The sequence below is a fragment of the Equus caballus genome, chromosome 8, assembly GCF_041296265.1.
Source record: "Equus caballus isolate H_3958 breed thoroughbred chromosome 8, TB-T2T, whole genome shotgun sequence".
In the NCBI taxonomy this organism is placed as follows: Eukaryota; Metazoa; Chordata; class Mammalia; order Perissodactyla; family Equidae; genus Equus; species Equus caballus.
This window is the reverse complement of record NC_091691.1, coordinates 54,073,591-54,093,571: the sequence shown is the minus strand read 5'-3', so window position 1 is coordinate 54,093,571 and position 19,981 is coordinate 54,073,591. Positions and strand designations below refer to the sequence as shown.

The following is a 19,981-nucleotide window of genomic DNA, read 5'->3' as shown; positions in this document are numbered from 1 at the left end:
TGGGCTTGAAAAACTATTTCTGCCAAGCCTCAGTTTCCTCATCTGTAAAACAGAAGAAAATCACAGTTCCTGCCTCCCAGGGTCATGAGGAGGATTGAATGAGAACACGCAGCACGGTGTCTGATGCACTGTAAGTCCTCAATAAAGTTTGGCATCCCTGTTGCTGTGGACTGAATTGTGTCTCCCCCACGCGCATATGATGACGTCCTAAGCACCAACGAGACTATACTTGGAGACAGGGCTTTTAGGAGGTAATTTAGGTTAAGTGATGTCATGAGGGTGGGGGTTGGAATCCGATAGGACTGGTGGCCTTATAAGAAGAGGAAGAGAGAGAACTCACATGTACTCAGAAAAAAGGCCATGCAAGGACACAGCGAGAAGGCAGCCATCTGCAAGCCAGGAAGAAAGCTCTCACCAGACCCTGACCATGCTGCCATCCTGATTGCAGACTCGCAGCCTCCAGGACTGTGAAAAAATAAATATCTGTTGTTTAAGCCACCTGATCTGTGAGACTTTGTTACAGCAGCCCAAGCAGACTAACACACCTGTTGTTCTTTCTGTTCTCACGATGTTACTCCATTTAAATTAGATGTTGTGCGGCTCTCCCTCACCCGACTGGTACTTCTTTGAGGGCAGGAAAAGGGTCTTGTTTGCCTTTGTCTCCTCTTAGCACCTACTGGGGTGATTCGAACACAGTAGGCAATCAATAAATATTTAACTTATTAACAAAAATAATGAGAATTTGATTTTAAGCAAACATTACCCTTCTATAGAACCTGGAGTGAACGATAAGAGCCGAACGTCATCACTAGACATGCATTTGACTGTTCAGAGGACATGGGCATGTGGAGCAGCAGGAATCACCTTTTGGTTGTATTTTTACTGACCCCAAGTGAGGCCCCACCTGCAGGGGAGTCTCACTATGCAGCCTGAAGAATGAGAAGAAGTGAAGTGTCTTTTCTCTTGACCTGATGCAGGGTCCCCACTTCCACAGGTGCATATCAACACAAAATGCCACAGTCCCTTTATGATCTCCTTGATCACAACAGCTGATTGCTTTATGATCTCCTTGATCACAACAGCTGAGTTCACAGCAGCAACCTTGCCACCAACTACACTTCACTACCAGCACACATTTGTCCTGAATTTTCTATTTCAAGTGGGATCATATATAGTGTCTTAGTGCTAAAGGGATAATACAAGATGTTATAATAACCAACGAACACTACACAGAATGTCTAACATATGTAAGCCTTAAAACAAGTGAAAGACATCAATTCATAGTCTTATCTAATCCTCCTAGCGAGACAGTTTATCTGAGACCCCGCAACACTACTTTCCAATACCCCAGATAAACCTCCTATCATAAAGGATCCATACATTTAAAGAATGGGAGATGTATGGCACACACAGTGGGATCCAGGTAAAACTCATGTTTGAAAGCAAGGATCATTCATGCATCATTTACTGACAGCAACCACTACATGCCAGACATCAGGTTACGTGCTGGGGATACAACAGTGAGCAAATCAGACAATGTTCTTAATCTCAAGAAGCACGGTCTAGTGGGGGGAAGTCTTATACTAGGCTATATGGTGCTAATCTTTTTTTTTTAAGGAAGATTAACCCTGAGCTAACATCTGCTGCCAATCTTCCTGTTTTTGCTGAGGAAGACTGGCCCTGAGCTAACATCCGTGCCCGCCTTCCTCTACTTTATACATGGGACGCCTGCCAGAGCATGGCTTGCCAAGCAGTGCCATGTCTGCACCCAGGATCCAAACTGGCGAACCCCAGGCTACCAAAGTGGAATGTGCGCACTTAACCATTGCACCACCGGGCCAGCCCTTATGGTACTAATCTTATGGGACCACCATTGTATATGTGGCCTGTCATTGACCAAAACGTTGTTATGCATCGCATGACTGTATAGACAATGGGATATTATTCAGCCTTAAAAAGGAAGGAAATTCTGATACATGCTACAACACGGATGAACCTTGAAGACGGTAAGCTAAGTGAAATGAGGCAGTCACAAAAGGACAAATACTGTGTAATTCCACTTATATGAGGTACCTAGAGTAGTTAAATTTAAAGAGACAGGAAGTACAACGGTGGTTGCCAGGGGCTGGGAGGAGGGAAGAATGAGGAGTTAGTGTCTAACGGGTACAGAGTTTCAGCCTGGAAGATTAAAAAAGTTCTGGAGATGGATGGTGGTGACAGTTGCACAACAACATAATTGTACTTAATGCCACTGAACTGTACACTTAAAAATGGTTAAAATGGTGTATTTTTTATGAACATTTTATAATTAAAAAATAATTTAAAAACTTCCTGCCAGTTATAAATATGTATATTTATGAAATGAAAAAATAGTAAAACTAGTATTTATTTAGTAGGCTATAATTTAAAACATTAGAAACATTGACATTAAAGTGCTTTACTTTTTGTACAAACCTTATCGAGAATATTTGAAGAGCACTTGCTTTCTTCTTGTCATATAACTTATGATGCAGAGTGAGCATTTTTGCTACGTCTTGGTGAACTGTCATACTTCTTACTAGATTTGGATCAGCTTCCAACATTTTAGCCTTTGTGCCTTCAATGTTGTGACATATCTCTGCGAGTTTCTTTAATGTGAAGTTCTTTGCCTGTGTCACCGATTCTGGGACATCTTCATCTTTTTCCTTACAACCACTTAGCTCCTTTGTGTTGGTAAAAGTGCCTTCACTAGGCACCCATGGCTGTACACGTAGAGTCCCTTGAAAGGTGACAGGGATAACACTCCCAGGGTAGCTCCTCCTCCTATAACTCAATTTATGTTCAATGCAGATTTCACTCCCAGATTTCACTTTTTTCTTTGCTACACTTTCATCTTTGTTCGCCAAGTCCCTCTTAATTACCCACTTCTGTAAAATGTCATGTGGATTTAACATAAGAGATAAGGAGGCAACACAACAACCTACTTTGCTGTCTGTGTGGGAACTGAATAAGAGATGCACGGTGACCAGTCAGAGGCCAACTCTGAAAGAAGTGACGTGATTGGTCACTGATCATGACGTGCACCTGTTACAAACGTGGTGACTTGCGGGCTCAAGAGTTAGCAGCTTGTATGTACAGTTACTCACAGTTCATACACAGGGCTAAGTGAAATTTGAACCATGTTATTGGGGAACTGGTGTTATTTAACTAACCTCTGGTAACTGAAATCCATGCATGTTAGAAGCAAGCAAAGCAAGTGCTATCTGTATATAATCACAAACGGAGGTGGGAAGCCCAGAGGAAAAGAACACGATTCTTCGAGAATCTTCAAGAATTTGAAAGAAGACTAAGGTGACCAGAGGTCAAGGAGTAAGGGAAGAGCACAGCAAAGAAAGAAAAGGCTACAGAGTGATGTAACTGGCCAAAGCGTTGATATTTTAAATGAAGGTTAGCACAGATTCTGAAACTCATTAAAATCAAAATCACTGTCAAGTTAAAGCTATTTTACTTTTCCATTTTTATATAAGCCACCACATGAAAACAAGAGCTATGAGTCTATTTTCTAGCATGAGCTCACTTGGCTTTGTACAGCCCCAGCCTAGAAGGAACACAATGAGGGGCCGGCCCTGTGGCTGAGTGGTTAAGTTCGCGCACTCCACTATGGCGGCCCAGGGTTTTGCCGGTTCGGATACTGGGCACCGACATGGCACCACTCATCAGGCCATGTTGAGGCGGCGTCCCACATACCACAAGTGGAAGGACCCACAACTAAAATATACAACTATATACTTGGGGGAGTTGGGGACAAAAAGCAGAAATCAAAAAAAAAGAAGATTGGTAACAGTTGTTAGCTCAGGTGCCAATCTTTAAAAAAAAAAATGAAAGAAATAACTGTAAAATATACAGAAAAAGATAAAACAGCAGATGGTTAAGAGGCAAACCAAGCAGGGCTAAGCCACACCACAGAGCTCCTGATAGAGATTCTGGTGCTAATCCTGAGAGCAGAGGGAGGTTGTTTTAGTTTCCTGTGGCTGCTGTAATGAATTGCTGCAACTTGGTGGCTTAAAACAATGGAAATTTATTCTCTCCCGGTTCTGGGGGCCAGAAGTCTGTAATTAGTTTCACTGGGCTGAAATCAAGATGTGGGCAGGGCTGTGCTCCCTCCAGAGACTCTGGGAGAATCCATGCCCTCACTACTCCAGTTTCTGGTGCTGCCTGCATTCCGGGGCCTGTGGCCACCATCACTCCAATCTTCAAGGCCAACGTCTTCAAATCTTTCTCTCTGCTCCATTTTCATACTATCTTCTCTATGTGTATGAAATCTCCCTCTGTTTCATATATAAGGATATATGTGATCACATCTATCCCATTTGGGTGGATTGGATATCCACCTGGATAATCTTCCCATCTCAAAATCTTCAACTTAACCACATATGCAAGACACTTTTTTTGCCACAGAAGGTAGCACTCAGAGATTTCAGGGATCAGCTGTGGATATCTTTTGAAGGACCATTTTTCAGCCTACCAAAGAGGCCATGAAAGGATTCTTAGCAGAGAGGCAATATAATTAGACTCACATGTTGAAAAGTTCACAGTGGTGGGGGTGGAGGAGGGACAGAGGAGATGAGGAAGCCAGCTGGGGTACTGCAGTTTTCCAAGTGAGAGGTGGCCTGGACTAGGTGATGGTGGTGGAGATGAAGAGAAGTGAATGGGTTCAAGAGATACACAGGAAGGAAAACTGGCAGACGTAGATGGTGAGTAAGAGGGAACTGCCAAGAGAGCTTCCTAGACTTCTGACGAGCCTAACCTTGTTTCAAGTGGTGCCATCCACTGAGCTTGGGAGCACTGGAAGATGATCAGATGTGCCAGAGAAGATCCAGCTAAACAAGTGGGCTGCAATATTTCTGGGTAATACCAGTGAAAGAACAGGGTTCTTTTGGAGGAAGCAGGGAAAGAGCCTACACTCTGGGGCTGGGGCCAGATCTTCCACTCATGCTCTTTTAACTTGGGCTCTGTAAGACTTCCTTCTGTCAAGAGCCCTCACTTTTGTCATGTGCAAAGTGATAATAACAATATTTATCCTCAGGGCTATTGAGAGAATCGGGGTTAAGGATGAAACGCACACGACAGTGCACGTTAACAGTAAGCACTGATTACCCACTTGATGACCATTCACTGCCATTCTTTGCCCATGCAGTAAGGCGAGTGAAGACCAAATAACTGTTGTGTGATTACAAGACCGTAACACTTCTAACTTTACTCTGCTTCCTCTCTAGTTCTGCTAATTCATATTCATTTATTGCTAAGGCCTGATGCTCATTTAGAGTTACTGATATATTCTGAAAATAACTTCAGGCTAAATAAAGTCAATTTGCTTTTACAGTTTTTCTAATTCTGTCATTAATGTGTATCAAATATATTCTTAACTCATCAGCATTAGTACCTTCTCTATCTTAAGTCATACAACTAAATAATCAGCTCAATCATCTCCATTCTATACCAATACCAGAAGGAGCCAGCATTGATAAGCAACTTACAAAGAGATCATCCAAACACATTTTCATCAACCACCTAAAAAGCCTTTCCAACCAATCCTTCAACAAGGGTTATTTTAAAAGTAATAAAATTGATCAACATATTTTCGTTATTTTCTCATCTTTAAGTCATAATAGGGTTCCTTTATTACGTATGGCAATAATCCACAAACTGCATGAATACTTTGAGGATTAAACACACACTGTTTATACAGGTTATTTATATAAGCAATTCAAACACTAGCTCATTTTAGATAATCATTTAAAGATTCTAGGAGATGTCTATCACTCAGTTAAAAGGCATTTCAAACTGAAACTAGAGACTTAGTCCTGATAATAAAATTTTAGTCAGATAGTGCTTAGTAAACCACTCTGAACTTCACGTGGAAGTGTGTGTCTCTCACCAAGGGACCCACATTTTCCTTTAGTTTTCAGTAGAGCATAGGTCAAGAAAATTTCACTTGTGTTTACTTCACTATTCATAAGCTTCCTTAACTGTAAATTTAGACTTGAACAGAATAGCTCTCTGATGCGGTTTGTTGTTACTTTTAGATAAAACTCAACATTCTTCTATGAAGAGAAAAGCTCACAATTTCAAGTTAGCCTCAACTACAGGCCAAGCCCAGATCCAAGACACCATACATGGACTACAGAAAAACACCCAAATGATTCTCTCATTTCTTGCCATTTTTATACTAGCAATTTCTCCAGAACAAGAATCTCCAAGAAATCCACCACAGCAGGTCCCGATACTTGGCTAAACTTCTTTAGACCGCCATTTCCCCTCTCCCATCGCCCTTCCTCCTTGTTTTTCTTTGCTATTTCAAGAGGAAGATTTTCTAGCTCAGTTCATAATTCTGATAATTCAAAATAATGAGTATCTTTCAATCATCAATACAGAAATGAGCAAACAACATCTGGATTCACGTGGTTGACAGCTAAAGCAAAAGGCATTCCAGATGTAATTAAACTCTTTTCTCAGCAATTAAATTGATGCAAACCTTCCTACAATGTGGAGGAAAGACAGAAGTCCAATTACTCCAACAACTGCAGACCTACAAAAGCAGCCCCATTCTGGTCTCAGATAGTTCAAGAGTCACAACATCAGACAGGGATGCAGCTGATGAATTCAACATGCTTCTTTATTTTAGACCTAAATAAAGAGGGTGAGCATGATATACAAGACACGAAGATACCAAGTTCTTTCTTGCTCCAGAGATCCGTTGACAATACATAACTAGAGAGTTTGCAACTCACTGTTCAAAATGAGGGGAAAAACAGCACTTGAAGCCTTGACAGTGACTCATTATCTTGGAAGCTTCCTCAAGAGGCCATACAGCATGGATTTTAGTTTAATCCAAAACCTGAATCCCCGTCATTTAGCAAATTCGATTTGGATTCAGATACAAAATGTCGTTTTTCCCTCATTTTCTGCCCTGTAGCACCAAATTTTTACTTCTGATAGAGATAAAATGATACAACCATTTAAAAATCTGTTTATCTGGTGTTGCTTACTTTATGGATGAATAATTTACATGAAGTAAAACCTGAAGGAGAGTTGCTGCAGAGAGGAGGCCAGAAAGCACAATTCCAACACAAAAGGCATTTATCTAGATGGCAAGAAGACCAAAGCGGGAAGAGCAGCAAATGATGCTTGCTAAACATAGGAACTCAGACGCATCACGCTCAGACTCACGTTTTCCTAGAAAAGCCCCACCCAGCAAGGAATACGACGGTGCGATCAAGCATGTAAGAACAGGTCAAGCTAACATGTATTATGGGATGCAGCTGACGTCATGGTTGAGGGTGAGACCAGAGAAAGCTCTGCATATCTGTCCTGTTGAGGCATCCTATCAGAGATTAAATTGTGTGTGTGTGTGTGTATGTGTGTGGAGGGGTGTTTCCTACTAGCTACTTCTAAATACAACAGAACAGAAAATCATCATGAAGCATCCTTCCCTATTTTTTCCCATTTTAGAAGAACTGTTTTTGTGGTCTCCTTGGCTATTAACTTGGGGGCATCCATGTCCTGATTCCTGGGGATTCAGCCTCTTTTTTGTGTGTGTGAGTAACCTACTTAGCAAAAATCTTGCTCACTTCTTGGGCAGGCTGTGGACCACTTTATATCTTGAGATTCAAAGTCAGAAAGACCTGAGTGGGGACAGGGCAGGGAGACTAGGCATCTGAAATAAAGTCACTTGAGGCTAGAAAGACACAGGTCCTGCAAGCTGGCTCCCCATTGAGAATGAAGTTGGGAAAGGGCCCCAGTGCTTCTCTATCCACATGGCAAGGGACAGAAGAACTGGAGCTGACATCCCTTCCTGGAGCTGTCTGGCCCTAGAAGCACCTGTGTATGTGTGACCTGGAGAAGCTGGTGTTTAGGAGCAGTAACCTGTGGGGCATAACATTGGATGAACCCTACCCCTGGGCTCTCCTGGCACCCGCGGACACAGACGCAATGGAGGCACCGCCTTCTCCACCATGCTCCTTCTTCTGCTGCTGTGTCAGCCTGGGTAGCCTGTCCCCCTCCTATCAGCACAGACACCCCACCCCTGTGCTGTTCCCGGCAGCCCCGGGATTCCAGCTTCAGAGAGCAAACCTTGCCTTGAGCCTCATGTCCCCAAACTCAGTGCCTCTCAATGGAATGGGCCAAGGATGCAAGACATCCTGCAATGTGCGAGATAGGCGAGCATGTTGTCCCCTGTCCTGCACATCATCCCATGTCCTGCACAACTTCTGAACATCTAGAAAATCATGTGGATGAAAAACTGTTTATCACTATTTAGTTCTAAAACCTACCTCCATGGACATAGAAACACAAAATCATTCTGGCACTGTCTAAATATACCCTTTATCTAGATTTGTTCACAATTTTGGAAAACCATGTCACCAATAGCAACACTGCGTGTGGCATCTGAGTTGCCAACACCACAGCTATACCAGCCTGCATCTGTAGCTATCACATGCCAACAATTGACAGGGATACTGAAAACTCCTTTAAATATGTTTAAAGCCAAATAAATTACTGAAGACTCATGAAATATTGGATACAAATGATTTTCATTAATAAATTTGTCATTCTTCCTGTCCTATATTAAGAGTCTGTAGCATAGTGAAATTTATATGATAAAAATTGCATACAGAAATTATTTATTTTGGGTTTGATTCTTATTTTTCTATCTTACCCTGATACTGTCCTCAGGGGTCACATACCACCTCCCTCCTCAACTTCCTTATAAAGCTTTTTCTCAATTCATCCTCTAATCCCAGACATGTATTCAAGGCTTTGGTCTCCAAAGTGCTTGGCTTGGGGAAGGATTTAAAGATGGGAGATCTGTTTTCTGAGACACTCTGTCAGCACACATCCCACGTCCTAACACAGGCAATTAACTATTCTGACACCACCCCGACACAGGCGGCCTGGCTCACTGCCAAAATGTCGTGCTTCCTCATTTTCTCCACTTCCACAGTCAGCGTTTTGGCCTGGCGTATTGTTCCTACTCCAATTAAGGTTATTTCCCCGCTTTCTCTTAACACATATAGATAAGTTTGATATGTTACCTCTTTTAGTTTAAAGTGCATCTGCTCTCTGATTTCTCTACTATGGGATGGCTTCTGATCTTCTCTTAAATCCAAATTTATTCATTATACACAGGTGCCAGTATCTAACTACTTCATCTTCTGACTAAGGCATGTTGGGCATTTACATTTTGAAATACATGGAATTTTTCATTATGAATTTCTTTTTACTTCTCCTTTATAAAACTACTTGGGCATTCTATTGACTTTTAGACATTGTACATGTCGGCAAGTCATTTCATCTATCAGTTTTGTTTTAGGAGCAGAGAAGAGGAATTCTAAAATATTTATCATAAAAAGAGGGCATTGGATCTGACAGACAAGAGCCCCTGCTCTAGAAAGCTTCCCTTCTAGCCGCCAAGTTGTTCCAGAGACCAGTTCTTCCTGAAATTCAGGACAGGGATCCTGGAGTTGGGGAGCTGGATTTCTGCCTTCTCACACCAGAGAGGCAAATACTACAGATCACGTCATGCCAGCACTGCCCGGGGGGTGGCCCAGAGCCCCACAGGCAGCTATTGAGAGAAGTGAAAGGGCGGCCAGTTAGAGCAGGACTCCCCTTGACTGGACACAACACAGAGCGGAGGACAGCTCACTCAAAGAGCTGTGATGCCTGGGCCATGCACAGCTGAGACCGAGGCCACTACAGAAGCAGCAGACTTCAGATTGCTCAGCTTTCCTTTGATGGCACCCATCAAGACCAGCGTGTGCTCAGTGGCAGCTCTGCTCCGCATTGCCCCACACTAAGCACTGGGCCACCTGGCTGCACCAAAGGGAAGAGGCTGACAGGCCAGGAGGTTCTGTTAGCTGCTCATGAGGAGCAGAGTGTCAATTCAGGGGGCACTCCAGAGCGCCTCCACTGGGTCAAGAGATGCACCTACTGTGTCACTATGGAAGGAGTGATATGGAATCCTGACTTTCAGAGCTCCTAAATGACACTGCCCCTGGGCTGCACTTGCCGACTAGCTAATAAAAGGGAGCTGATATGCCTATAAAATCTCATGGATCCCACATCACTCCAGAACCTCAGGAAGGCCAAAACACCTGACGAGCAAGTCCACCCATCTCTACTATCTCAGCCCCATCACACAGACAGGAAGCCATGTAAACAACTTCCCTACAACATTAGTGCTGGATAAAGGGGTGGAAGGATGCTGCAGGAGCACTGAGGAGTCACACCACCCTTTCATGGAGATCTGAGCTGTGTCTTGAATGACAAGCCAGAACTAGTTAGATGATGCAATATACTCCAACACGACTGGGCCGAAGAGGCAGGAGGCAGGCAGGGAAGCAGACAAGCCAGATCACAGGACATCCTATGCCAAGAGAGGACCTCGGACTTCATCCTGTAGAAGACTGGGAGCCACAAAGGGTCTAAAGTTCCGGGTGACACATTCCCTAAAGATGGATCTCTCTGGGGATTTATCGAGTAGCCTCTGGGTGTCAGAGTGTGGTTTGCATATTTCTGGTGACTCACCCCAAGATGGCTGTAGTAGCACATAGGTAAATTTCTCTTATTGTCTAAGTTGCAGAAGAGCCGTAGTACAGTGTAGTGGTTAAACACACAGATTCTGGAGCCAGACAGCCACTTAACGTGAAACCTTGGGCAGGTCATTCAATGTCACTGTGCCTCCCCTCCTCCCCCCATAAGACAGAAGTAACAAGAGCACTCCCTTACAGAGCTGTGGGGAGGATTAAACAAGGATTAACATTCAAGAGTGCTGGTGTGTGACCTGGCACACAGTTTTACCATTTTTACCATTATGTGCTTATTTTGATGTGTATTAGGAAAAGCAAGTCACCTAAACAAGTGATTTCACAGACAGCACAGCTTTGGACAAGACAAGGTGTTAAAGTGACCCTTCCTGAGGCACATTTAAAGATGATAAGTAAGCAACACCTCCTTGAAGGCAAGAGCTGCTTCTCCCTTTTGTGTCCTGCACATGGCAGACACTCTCTAGGGCCTTTCTCTGTAATAACTGTCAGTTTCCCTGTAAGACAGGAGTAATATATATATTTCCTGTGTTCTGAAATTCTTGAGCAAGAAGGAAGAGATGGAGAAAGCAACCTCAGCTAGGGAAAGGGCTGAGATGGCAAACCATCAACCACCTTCACACCTGGAGAAAAGCCCTCCCTCAATCCTCAAATGAGAGATCAGGGAGTCACGACCCTCTCTCCTTACACAGCAAAGTGATGAACGGTTTTACGTAAAAACATGTTTTTGTAACTCTGTATGGTGACAGACGCTAACCAGACTTATTGCGGTGATCATTTCACAATACATACAAAGATCCAATCATTATGTTGTACGCCTGAAACTAATATAATGTTCTACGTCAATTATACCTCAATAAAAAAAAGAAACACAGGTGCAAAGTCACTTGTTCAGAAATTGGAATGCATTTCTCCCCATAATAAAAAGACTTTAAAGTGATGCCTAGATCCCCACGTTAGCCCACAACGGCCTCTTCAATCCCAAACTGGACCTACGTGACTGGCTGAACAACATACCCCGAATTTAGGGAACAGAGTAAGTGGTGGAAAAGGTATAAAAGAGATGAATTCTTCACCGGCATCCCAACCCTCTCACGGAGTAGAGCGGGCACTAGGCAAAGTTTTGAAACAACAGAGAAATTCATCTGTGCTACACAGCCATCTACTTTCTGTACTTCTACACTCTCTCCTCCTCAAGTTCTATTTAGCCTTAGCCTCTTCAAAGTCCCACTGCTGTTGCTGCGTAAGGAGGAGAGTTACCCTGGCAAAGGAGAAGGGGGTGTGAAAAATGGTATTTTAGGAGCTAAAACAGCCTGTGCAGGAGGCCATGACCGCTGAAATGTGATGATGTGTTTTGGGATCTACAAGTGGTTTTGTGTAACTAGAACAAAAAGTGCTCTATGCCTCAATATTCTCTCTCTTCCTTTTTTGCCTTATCTTCATTGCAACTTCATTCCACCTGGTAGAGCTCCTCTCAAAGAGGGTAGGTAACGAAGGTAACTCACTGAACTACTTGTTAATACAGCACGCATAACTCAGAGCACACAGACTCTTAAGGTTCGAGTCTTTAACTATGTGTGTTTGTACACAGACACACCCCCCCCCACAGTATGCGTATTCACTTTTTTCCTGATAATTTCCTATACAAACTCTCCCATTATTCTACAGACAGTTGCATTTTTGAAAGAATCCCAATTAAGACAAATATATCTATAATGAATATTTAATTGGGAGCTTTTCAGACAGTGCAATAGTTGGGGGGAAAAAATGAGCCTTTTTACAAACACACCACCGAGGAGGATGGAAAAAGGCAACAGATGAGTTTCCTATCTCTCCTGCCCGTTTCCTCACACCATTTCTGCTTTTCATCCCTTCTCCTTTTCTTGCATTTCTGCCTCCACGGACTCTCTATAGACTCCAGCAGCAAGGCACAGACACGCTGCTGTCTGGGAGCAGCCAAATCATGCAGAAAACACAGGTGGCCTGAAACTCCTGTCCTCTGAAGCATCCGACACAGTCTGGGGCACGGAAGAGGCTCAGACATCTACTGGCCTAGGCCTCTTACACACGCCTTTTGAGTTTTTCCAGGGGGAACTATGGTTTGTACCAGAGGTCAATAAACTTCTTCTGTAAGGGGCCAGAGAGTAAATAATTTAGGCTTTGCCAGCCTACGGTCTCTGTCACAGCTATTCATTTCTGCTATTGTATTGTACAAGCAGCCACAGAAAATACATAATCAAATGAGAGTGGCTGTGTCCCAATTAAACTTTATTTACAAAAGCAGTCAGCAGGCCAGATTTGGCCCACCGGCGATAAATTGCAATCCCTGGATTATACTGAGCCATCTCTATGGTAAGACTGACTCTATAATCAACATGCTCATAAATAAAGCCACATGTCATATGGCTTTGTCATATGTGCTGTAAACTGTTAAACAATTTAAAATCCACACATTCATTTTAAAAATACACAAATTACTTACCCTGAATCTTTCTTGCTTTTTGTTTTTAATACATTTTTGCCACTTTTATAATTTTAAATAACATGGAAAAGAAAAATATCACAATTCATAACACCAACTATTACTAGTTCTTTATTATATTCATGCATATTGATCCTCAATGAACATTCATTATCATCACTATATGCTTCTTATTTTAGTTGACAATGACTAAAAATGACTTTTTAATAAGATTTACAGCCAGAAATTGGTGGTGGTGTTGGCAGGGGTAAGAATTATGGAAGTCTTAAGGTTAGAAAGAAGGCCAGTTGTTCAAGCAGGAGACGGAGATGGTGCCCTCCAGGGAGGAGGGAGAGCAAACGTCAGGCCTGTGGAAACTGGAACTGCAAAGCTCGTTTTGGCCAAGAGCTCCAGATGTCTCCCGTCTTCCTCACAGTTCAGTGTGCTTCACCTCTCCGGCTAGTTCTCTGATTAAAAAGCAAAGTAATATTGCAAGCCCCAAAGAGAAAAAGATGGTGACATTAGGACACTGAGGTCCTAAGGAGGCAAAAGTTAATTATGGATGTGAGGGCCACACCGTGGGGGACAATGGTCATCGTGAACAGAGAGCTGACTAGACACCTAGCAGCAAAGTCACCCTGAAAAGCAGCACTGACTCATAGGAAACTTGGACCAACCAGTGGATCTGAGAAGAAAATAACAAGTGTAGAATAAGCCATCAAACTTGACAACCTAATAATACTGATCAGCTTGCAGTTCTCAACCCTCTTCTTGAGATGCCATTTCACATCTCCATGTGGCGTTTTCACTGTTTCCTCTCCCAGATTTCCATTTCTACCTCACCGCCTCTCACATCCTCCTTCTCCCTCTTCCCCTCACCCCCCAACGCCTTCTCCTTCAACTCACTGACTTCTACCCCATCTTGATGCTCAGGCATCATTTCCTCCACAAAATCTTCCTCCAGGCTGGGCTATAAGTTGCTTCTCTCCACTCCTACTGACTACAGAGGGCCACACATACATCTCCCAGACTCCCTCCCACTGTCAATCTTACCTACACCACAACATCTAAAAATTTAGTGCCTGTCTTGTGCACATAACCACAGCCTACCACATCCTGTGCCTGAATACCCAAAGGTCTGAGTGTGTGTCATGCATGCAAACATCAGTTAAGAGTGAGAATGAATGAGAGTGTATGAGAGTGTGTGTGTGTGTGTGTATGTGTATGTATGTGTGTGTGTGTGTGTGTGTGTGTGTGTGTGTGTAGGAGGAAGAGTGAACACTGCTGGATTAGAGCACCGAACCCTAAGACCAAGATCAGGAATTTGATTTCAGGTGGTGAGTATCACGAACTTACAAAGTTATGTCCTTGGATTCAGAGCAGAGAGGCCACAAAGCAGCACCAATCTGTTCCAACCTCTGGGAACACATCTCCAAGTACCTGACAGTGGCTCAATGCCAACAAGGGGGCAGCTTGTTACATCATTACTATAGTTACAATGGAAATCACAGCTATATTTTGAAATTCCAACTATGGCATGTCTTATAGCTCAAAAGAAAGCCGCTACTGTGCATATATTTCTAATCCCTATATGTATGATATGTGAATTATACAATCCAGACTTTCCACTAATTCAGAATGGCCTTCATAATAATCCGTTTCTATGAGGTAATCATTTCTCAGTAAGTAGCTATTGATGAAACTTCTGCCATCCCAGTAATATGGCATGAGAAAATGATTTTCTGGCTTTAATAAAAAATGTTATTGTTATGCTAGATACAAAATATGTTTCTATTGCTAAACTGTAACAATAAGATTCTGGAAGGTCTACTCGTGGGGGAAGGGTGGTCCTCTGTGACAAAACAATCCTAAGAAAGGAGATAACCAAATTGCTGTCGCTCTCTCTTCCGTAGATAAACTGAGCCAGAGGTATTCTCTAATACTTACAACAAAGTTACTGCTGAGTTTTCCAGTAGGCCATTCAACTTTGGAACAGGAAGCATCCAAAAGCATAAGAGGATCTAAATCTTTCAAATGTAGTATGTGAGGCTAACTTTAAATATAAAAGCTACCTGCATACAGGACGTTTTGTCTTCTAAGCAAACTACGTCAAGAAGAAAGCACAAGAGTGGTGAACACATCAGGTACAAAAGCTAGCTAGTGTTTACTGAGCGCTTACATTGTAACAGCTACCATGGATTATTTCTTTTAATTCTAGCAACTACACTATGATTGTGCTACTCCCATTTTATAGGCAAGGAAGCAAATTTCAAGAAACCAAAGTCAGTAGGTACTAAAAGTGGCATAACCAGGACTGGAATGCTGGTTGCAGACTCTGGTCCACAAGCACACCTCTAGACAACCGCGCTTTCCAAAACACGGATCAGAAGCACATTTAGGGAGACGAGAAGAAGGCAATGACTTTCCACATCACAAACACATCAGATGGAGCAAGGGAAAGCTGACAGGATAATGTTACTACTGTCCACCTCTTAAAAAAGTTTTTTAAGTTGCTGGAAAATGAGGTTGCAGGGAAAATTACAAAAAAAAAAAATAATAAATTTAATGGGACAGGCAGGTATAACGAAAAGAGTCCTTAATTTACACCCCCAGTGCTTATGTCCTGCTCCATGCTAAACCCTGAGACTCAAGTCTCTCATTATGAAGTGTCACGATGAAACACACCTCACTCTTTTGTTGTCACAGAATAGTGAGAATATAAGGGAATGCGCCTACCTAGCACTGTGCTTGGCAAAGAACACATACCACAATATTTTGTTTCCTTCTTTATCTTCAGTTCTAATTTCAAAACACAAGCAGATAGCTCTTATCTACACAATGTAAATCCTCTCTGGACACGCCCCCCACCCCCAACACACTCACCCACAGAGAAACACCTTTCAAGATGCATCTCTCTGCTGTTGCTGTGAGAAAATGAGTTTTCCTATGACCCATAACCTGCCCTTTAATAACAATGCATAAAATTGCCTAGATAAGGCAAAAATACTGTTATTTCATGCTTTCAAATACAGGAACCACAAGGTAGTATTTAAGTACACTAAAGCAGTTCAGAAGAAAAAAACATTAACATAAGTAACAAAATATTTCAAAGCAAGAAGTATTGACACGCAAGCACCATATCTTGATCAACAACTAAAGAGAGTAAACCTGACTCTAAGACTTTCTACAGGCCTCTCTCATACAACACAAACTGGTAGTCTAAAAAAAGTCAGAGCACAGTATACGAAATATTCAGATGCTGGGGTTTTTTTTTTTTTTGCCTCATGAAATATATTCTCAGAAGGCTACAAAAACTACCCGAGAGAGTTTGCAGGACAAGCAAATCTTTTAAATCTATCCTCCATTAAAAGCCTTGATGAAACTCTGGCTTGAAATCAGACTTGTATGCTTTAAAAATAAAATGTTCTGAGTAAAGCTAAGAAGTTTTCATTTTTCGATTTAAAAAAAACTGATTTAAAAGTAAAATTTCTTCAGTGAAAAGTTTATAGTTGTGAGATATTTGCTGTGCCATTAAGATGTGGAAGCTCCAACCAGCAGAAACCACCATTCTTTGAGGTCTGAAAACTTTGGGCATCCTATCTCCCTCTCTCTCATTTTCTTAAGACTGTGGCTCTCCATCATAGCAGCACATCAGACTTCTTCTTCCTAACCAAACCAGGGGGCCCAAGAAAGTGTGAAGCACATGGCCCTTAAGCATCTATAGAGAAGCTAGTAATTAACATCCCGGAGTCTTGTCCACACTCAAAGGGCAAATCACAAACTTCTTCCTAAACGAGAAAGCAGATGCTTCTGGGCCCCAATGAAACTGAAGGCTCCTCCCACACCCACAAGAAAGTTCCCAGTTTCAGTTCTTTCACTTCATTTTTAAAAAGACGAATGAAACATAATTAACTGAACACACGTGTTCTTCCTTCCACTCTTGCATATACTTAAAAATCCCTCCATTTCCTTCTTCCTTTCAGTTAGAGAAATCCATAGTAAATATGTTTGCTTGAAAAGAACTAGAAGCTAATTTTCAGGACTGAGTTTTAGAAGACAGGCAGACAGGGGGTAAGTGAGCAGAGTTAGGTTGAGTTTTTCAAATTCCTGCACGGCAAGGCGATTATGCATATCTGTTTTCAAACAATAAAAGCGTCCGGAATGCACAATGATGCAAAGTAATACGAGGAACAAGAAACAGGCACGAGCCAGCTGGTGTGCTCCGTGTCACAAAGGCTGCTCTGGCAGCACGCGAGCCGGAGTGACACCACTACAAGTCCAAGGCTCGCTGCTGCCTCAGATCGCATCCGGCCCCAGGTCCCCAAGCCCGGCTCCGGACCTGGCGGCGGGAGGGCGACCCCCGAGCGGGGAGCGGAAAATCCCCGGGCGCCTCTCAAAGGGGGAGGCCGCGGAGAAAGTGAGGGAGAGGGAGAGACGTGGGCGCTCCAGGAGGACGCGTGGCGGGTCCCACGGAGGGAAAGGACAACCGCGCGGGGGTGGGGGTGGAAAGCGGCGATGTGGCAAAGGCGCAGAAGCGCCGGCTGCAGCTCAGGCCGAGGGAGGCGACATGGGGACCGGGGACGGGGCCAGGGATTAGTGACCGACGGGAGGGGGAGGGCCAGCTGCATAGTGAAGCGCAGGTGCTGGACCCGAGGCGCGCGTGGCCGGGGCGGGGGAGCAGGGGGCATGGGTCACCTGTATTGTTTGAAAAGCTGGTCCGACTCCCTGAAGCCGTTGTTGAGCAGCATGTTGATGCCGGCCAGGGCCAGCTCCGCGTCCTGCAGGGGCGCCGCCGCCGCCGCCGCCGCCGCGTCTCCGTCATCCCGCCGCCGCGGCCGCTGCTGCTCCGAGCCGGCCATGGGCGCGCGAGGCTCTGCGCAGGGCCGAGGCGAGGTCGGGGGCAGCTGCTGCGGCCCGGCGCGCGCCCGGAGCCCGCCGCTACCTGTCCGGAGCGCCGCGGGGCGGGCGGCGGGGCGGGGCGGGGCGGGGAGGGAGGAGCCGCGACCGGCTGCGGCGCGGGGGATGTGCGCGCCGAGGCCGCCGCCCGCCGCCGCCGCGGGGGATTACTCAGCAGCCGCCCGGCGCTCCTCCCGCTCCCTCCGAGACACGCGGCTCGCGCGGGCACCGAAGCGAATCCGTTTCCGGGTGTCTCTAACCCCGCGGAGCCGGGGCCCGAGCGGCCGCCGCCCCCGCTTCCTGCAGCCCCAGCGCCCGGTCCCTGTGGGTGCCCTCACCGCGCCCCTCGGCCAGCCGTCCAGGGCCAGCGCGGATACGCGCGAGGCCACGAGCCCCGGACCTTGACCCTCTCCTCCAAAAGGGCCGGACCCGGAGCCTCGGGGAAGCCAGAGAGGGCAAGCGGGTTGAAAAGGGCACGGGGAACTCCTCCTGGGAAGCAGCAAGAGCGCGCGGCTAGAGAGCAGGTGGCCGCAGCCAGCGCGCGGCGCTTTCGCCACGAGAGCCTGAAACCCCACGCGGCCAGCACCCGCGACCCCCAACTTCATCCCGATCCTGGGGCCGCCCACTAGCCGGTGGCAGCCAATCCCCTGGGAGGTGGGCGGCGGGTCCGGGTCCTCCGGTACCTGCCGGACCGCAGCCCAGAGCCTAGCGCCGAGAAGCTGGACCGGAGAGCTCCTGGATCCGGCATCCACCCCCTCTGGCCCGCCACCAACATTTGCGCGATAGGGCAAGAGGTCAGATGGAGGCCCATATGGTATACACCTGAATATTTAAGAGTTATAAATTAAGCTGTTGAAGTGAGTTCTAGTCTTAGGCTGGCAATTATACTTTGATATCAATGAAATAGAAAAATAAGTGAAAGCTATGGTTTTCATATGACCAAATATCAGCAAAATGTCAGAGATGACTAAATTTAGTCATTATTGGGGTATGTCTGACCTGGTGATATCTGGGTGGGTAATATATTATGTAGACAAACAATTCATGAATCATTTTTATTTTTCCGTAAATTTACTTTTCTTGCATTGTGTTTTAACAAAATCACTAAATATGTTGTTACATTCAAGATTATGTTTTTAATATCAAACCACCTTTCTTAAATCATTGTAGCTTTTAGAGTGTAGTTTATTAATTTCAATTTGGAGAAACGTTGCTCTGCAAAGCATTTACCGCTGACATTGTCTTTAAAGGTAGAGCGATATTCAGGTTTCGAGATAACCCATGAATTTTAAATGTCACGTCCACCGTAGTAATAGGATCAATATGATAAGTTATCACAGAAAAATTACAAAATAATACAATTTCATCATATAAGTTGCTATCACTTGTTTTGTGATTTGTGCCATCCCTTACACAAATATCTAAATCCATACAGTATCCCCAACATCCATATATACAAATTTAAGTAATGTGAATTGCTGTCACTCCTGAGCTGTCATGGGTAACTATTAAAATACCATTTAATTCTTGAGTACATCTGAAGTCACAAATTGGAACCCCAAAAGAAGAAAATGGATGGTTCTCACCCCTGAGAAACAATACTCTGTAATGCAGGAATCACTGCATTCATGCGTTCTGAGAAGGATCTGACAAGTTGACCAATTTTCCTATCCAAACACTCTTGGATTTAAAGCACTGTTAGTCTCAAGCGTCAGCAGTGCTACAGACCTTCATGGCATTCAGAAGCTGTAACTTGTTTTTAGGAGATTGAGCAAGAAATGAGTAGCATTTCTTTGGGGTCTGCACAGTGTTAATCGTGAGAATGGATATGGAAGGTTATAAGTTCCACTGAGCCAGCATTAAGTGCCAGATCCCGAGTGACAGAGGTGCCCATGTGTTCTTTAGTGAATTTATGTGTGTGTATGTTTTGATGAGCAGAGCCCTCTAACGCAGGTCTTAGATTCTGTACTGGCCATGTGGCTCACGTGGGCTCTTGCCAGAGAGGGGCCCCTGTCCACATGTTACCAGTGACGAGAGCTGA

At 44.3% G+C, this 19,981-nt stretch overlaps 1 protein-coding gene across 2 annotated transcripts in view; it reads right to left on the bottom strand.

The window, feature by feature from the left end:
- TTC39C (tetratricopeptide repeat domain 39C) overlaps positions 1-18,016 on the bottom strand; it is a 105,080-nt gene extending 87,064 nt beyond the window's left edge. The window contains exon 1 of one of the 2 annotated variants that reach the window (XM_023647571.2): positions 17,740-18,016. In XM_023647571.2, the coding sequence (XP_023503339.1) occupies positions 17,740-17,903 (164 nt within the window). In that variant the 5' untranslated portion in view covers positions 17,904-18,016. The remainder of the gene's footprint in view (positions 1-17,739) is intronic. The other variant, XM_070220840.1, reaches the window with a different exon arrangement.
- Positions 18,017-19,981: the final 1,965 nt, after the last annotated feature.